Source organism: Penaeus chinensis, chromosome 35, assembly GCF_019202785.1.
Source record: "Penaeus chinensis breed Huanghai No. 1 chromosome 35, ASM1920278v2, whole genome shotgun sequence".
Taxonomy (NCBI): Eukaryota; Metazoa; Arthropoda; class Malacostraca; order Decapoda; family Penaeidae; genus Penaeus; species Penaeus chinensis.
Genome location: NC_061853.1, coordinates 26,304,386 through 26,309,385, shown reverse-complemented (window position 1 = coordinate 26,309,385; position 5,000 = coordinate 26,304,386). Strand labels below are relative to the sequence as shown.

The 5,000-nt window shown below is 38.8% G+C and overlaps 1 protein-coding gene across 1 annotated transcript in view; it reads left to right on the top strand.

The window, feature by feature from the left end:
* LOC125044497 overlaps nt 1-5,000 on the top strand; it is an 8,625-nt gene that overhangs the window by 1,815 nt on the left and 1,810 nt on the right. Inside the window, exons 2-4 of the mRNA XM_047641188.1 lie at nt 2,220-2,363; nt 3,599-3,709; nt 4,287-4,487. Coding sequence (XP_047497144.1) covers nt 2,275-2,363; nt 3,599-3,709; nt 4,287-4,487 — 401 coding nt within the window. The 5' untranslated portion in view covers nt 2,220-2,274. The remainder of the gene's footprint in view (nt 1-2,219; nt 2,364-3,598; nt 3,710-4,286; nt 4,488-5,000) is intronic.

Below are 5,000 nucleotides of genomic sequence, written 5' to 3'. Positions count from 1 at the left end.
GTCTGCTTGCATTAATGATTGCATGTATATTTGTGTGCGTCTATGTGTGTGAATAGTTTACACATGAGTCATTCACTAAAAATGCTGAATCATACAACACAGAAAACAACCACAGACTAAATCACATGATCGGACTATACATTCACCTCATCCGTCTAACCTCACGTAGAGAGAACGAGACCATAAACATAAACCCGTAGGTAGATAAAAAAAAAAAAAAAGGGAAAGAAAATGCACTACACAATCGGATGACCCAACGACTTGCAGGATACGTGTTTGTCTGTTTGTTTGTTTGTGTGTATGGGGGTGGGGGTGGGGGTGCGTGTGCGTACGAGTACGAGTACGTGTGCGTGTGACTTCCAAAATCCTCAAAAAACAAACAAACAAAAACCGCAAATATGGATTTGTATGATTACCCAACATTAAAAGCTGACATGATGATAATGTCAGTCGATTATCCATGTTAATTTCTCCGTTATTCCCTCTTGATGAAACGACCAAAACCCTGTTGGTCGTTTACCCATGAATTCCCCCGACCACAAAGACAGTGGGTTAGCAAAGGGCGTGACAAGAAAACATCAGACTGTGTAGAGAGAGACAATGACAAGTGTGATCTGATAGTGATGGTCGTTGATGCAGAAAATGCTTCACGGCGACATCAGATGAGGCTTACATTGAAGTGTTTCGATTACTAATAATGGTAATAATGATACTAGTAATGATAGGGACAGTATTGATAATGAGGATAATGATGATGATGATCATGATGATGGTAATAATAATCATAATGATAATCATAATGATAATTATGATAATAATGGTAATAATAACAATAATAATGATAATAACAATAAATGAATGATTAAACAGACAAATAAATGAATAAGAATAAAAAGAATTGATAGATATTATGCCTTTTTGTTATACAACTTGATTAAGGTGAATTATAAGCTTAAATGCACACTGATGCAACATTATGCGGGTATTATAATAATGTCTTTCGTAGTCAAAGGGTGATCATGATAGCTCAAAATATTTTTTCTAAACACATGAAGACGGCAAATTAGGATTTAAAAGAAGAAATTCAGCTTAACGGGGATTTGAAGTTGAATAATAGGTTGTTACCACTGCTTGTCATGTTCATTCAACTAATGTTATACTTCCAGACAGATTTGCTCCATTTGCATTACTGAGATGGCGAAGGAAAAAAGGCAACACCTGATGTATTTAACTATATAGCGATTCAAATATCAAAGAAATAGAAAATCGAGATCTTGCCTTTTCAGATACAGGCATAAAATTCCCTTATCTGTTAATGAACAAGTGACTTCTCGATAACAGGTGATTATGACTTCTGTAAATGTATTGTTAGCTGTTTTTTTTTTTTTTCTGTGTTTATGTGACGAACTATCTGACGACTGTGAACTCCCACTCGTTATCCGCATAATTTCTGCCGTGACCTTGGATAATTTGAATCTGCCCGATGCTGTGTTGACATTTTTCTCCGTCGTGATGTATGCAGCTTTCATAATTTTTCTTTTTCTGTTTGTTCAGTCCTCCATAGACTATTTCTGCCTCCTCCCAGTTCGGTAGATCTCAAGCTTCATCTACATATATCACCATGGCGTTGAAAGTCCTATGATGACGTAGGTCAGCCCTGGATTTCTTGAAGATGAGGGTGCCTATATAATTAATTGTTTCATGAAACATAAATATCCCAGAGGCTTCCTGCTGAACCTCAGAAAGAAGGCGGAGAACATACTAGTAAGATCAGACCAACTCTTTTAATAATATTCTCATAATACCGCCGTGTAACATTCCCCAGGCGATTAGCTGATACTTCAGCAATACCGTGGAAATCGCCAGCACATCCGGGAGAAAGATACATGGCATAATACGACACAGAAAGCAGGCGTTACGTCATCACATGCCTGATATATAAATATATAACATATATATATATATATATATATATATATATATATATATATATATATATATATATACACACATATACATATATACACACACATACTCTATAGTTTATCCGATGTATGTATTTCCGACGAAGATATAATCGAAACCGGTCAAATACATCTCTTGCATTGTGAAGATATTCAAATATTCTCATTCAAAAACAAAAACTTAAAATGTCACCCACTATTTCGATCAGCCATTGACTTCAACGTTCACTCAGAATACCTTTTTCTTTAAAGCAGAACATGACGAGAGCGTGAAGCAGAGACATCGACGAGCCTCTGCCTCTTCTCCCCGATGTCGGTATCTGCGGGGAGCGAGCGTGGCCAGCAGGAAGCCCCGTCAGGAATTTCGGTCAAGATCAGCCCCGTCAGGAGGCTCTGTAGGTAAGGGCAGATCTGTTGAAAGGGAAGGAATGAAACGACATGAAAAAAGGTTTCACTTGAAGATATTGTTTAGATAGAATGATAGATAGATAGATAGATAGACAGATAGATAGATGGATATAGATAGATATAATAATATTACTATATAAACTTAAGAAAACAATTTACAAGCTGTTCTGAAACGAGAATCAAGGGACTGACAAATAACCATTGTTTACTCATTCCTGCCATGCGGTCATTCGGACACCCACTCGACCAAACGCTATTAATTAGTAATAAAGATAAAATAAAAGAAGACTGCAGTATGAAGAGAAATTGAAGATTATTGTACCATGTGGCAGGAGAGGTGAGCTGGTGATGGTTCTGATGCAAGTGCAAGGGTTGATTAGATTACCTTATCACTTTTTTATGCCTGGATTGTTACCTCATTCAAGCTGAAAGCTATCACTGGAAACAGCCAACCATTTTTTTTTTTTTTTTTTGTGTGTGTGTGTGTGTGTGAGAGAGAGAGAGAGAGAGAGAGAGAGAGAGAGAGAGAGAGTGAGAGTGAGAGTGAGAGTGAGAGTGAGAGTGAGAGTGTGAGTGTGAGTGTGAGTGTGAGTGTGAGTGTGAGTGTGTGTGTGAAAGTATACTTACAGACACGCCTATTATTAAGTTTTATCCACAGATAACTGAAATTTTAAGATACTAACAGATGTTTTGAACTGTATCATTATATAGAGAATATAATCAAATTATGCTACAACTGAACAGTGTTCATTGTGACAAATTAGATAATGGTGTGAATGAGAATGCGTATATTCACAGCACAAGAGATACATATGTCCGGTTTCTATTATATTTACATCTGAAATACCTGTATTTTTTCATAAAGACAAGGAAAATTAAGTGCACGATACGTACTTTCATTTTCATCCTTGCCTTTTTTTCTACATTAGTATCGCTGCCCCTGTCTGTCTGTCTTTGTCTGTCTCTATTACTCCCTCCCTCCCTCCCTCCCTCTCTCTCTCTCTCTCTCTCTCTCTCTCTCTCTCTCTCTCTCTCTCTCTCTCTCTCTCTCTCTCTCTCTCTCTCATCCCCTCTACTGCCCTCCTTTCCCCTTTTCCCCTCCTTTCTTTTCTTCCCTTCCCCCCTCCCCCCCTCTCTCTCTCTCTCTCTTCCATTCCTTTCTCCCCTCATCCCCCCCTTTTACGCCATCTTCCTTCTTACCTATGCTCCCAATCCCAATCGCACAGGTTGGATTCTGGCGAGGGCGTGGCAAAGGGCGAAGAGTCCCACGTCGGGAGCGTTGTGGCCTGTCCCTCGGTCCTTCGCCAGTTAAGTGGACAGTTACGCGCTCCTACGAGGTAAGTGGTTTCGTGTGTGTTTGTTGGATCGTAGAGTTGTTTGCGGTTCGGTGTGATTGGTAATTGTGTGTGTGATTTTTGGAGCTTTGTATTTGTTGCTCGGATTCGTTTCTCTAGCTTTTTTGTGTTTCTTCTGTCTTTCTTCTCTGTCTCTCTCTCTCTGTCTCTCTCTCTCTCTCTCTCTCTCTCTCTCTCTCTCTCTCTCTCTCTCTCTCTCTCTCTCTCTCTCTCTCTCTCTCTCTCTCTCTCTCTCTATCTATATATCTATCTATCACACACACACACACACACACACACACACATAATTGTGTGTATGTGTGTGTGTGTGTGTGTGTGAGTGTGTGTGTATTTTTTTATCAATATTTATTGATTTATTTTGCAACACTAAGTTATTCGTTGTTATGTTTTTGGATGATTGCGTTATCTCACCCAAGCTTCAGGTTCTCTTGCTGCCGTCACTTACTGAAAAAAAGAAAAAAAAAAAAAAAAAAAAAACATGACTTATCCCCTTACTTTCAAATACCTTTCATTATCAAGCTAAAATAACCTTAATTATTATCCTCCCCCTCCCCCTCAGAGGCGTGCGTGGGGGCGGGCGCGCTCTGCCATCCCTAGCGACCATCAGGAGCCGTCTCGTGTCACGCCCCTACTGGCGCCGATGCCTCTGCTCTCCCACCGAAGTGCCAACCATAAGCGAGAGGGAACTGGCACCTCTTTTGGCCCTCACGCCGGCACACCGATTCATAGTCCTGGTTGTCACAAATACCAACGCTGACAGGTTGTTGAATCTTACCGTATCGGGTTCGTTTTGTCAACACGTCATGGGGTGTCATAATCAGCTGCTGTCAGTTTTTGTTACGTCTGTTTTGTTGTCCTTTATCAAGGTGACTCATTTTGCTGTGTCATGCTGTCACAGTAGTAGTGGCGATGATGGTAATAATGGTGATATTAATAATGATAATGATAATAATTATATTGATGATGATAATATAGCAATAAAAAATAATGATAATGATATATTAATGATAATAATGATGATGATAATCATAGTCATAACAATATTAATGATTATGATAATAATAATAATAATAATAATAATAATAATAATAATAATAATACATTTTCAATGATACTTAGAGAGGTAGGATTTTGCCCCACGCCCATACGCTACTGGGCGCATACTTTGCATTATTATTATATTTTTTTTATAATTTCAATTCAAGTTTGTATAGCGCAAACAACCTACGAGATTTGCACCCCTCCCCCCGTAAGAGAGAGAGAGAGAGAGAGA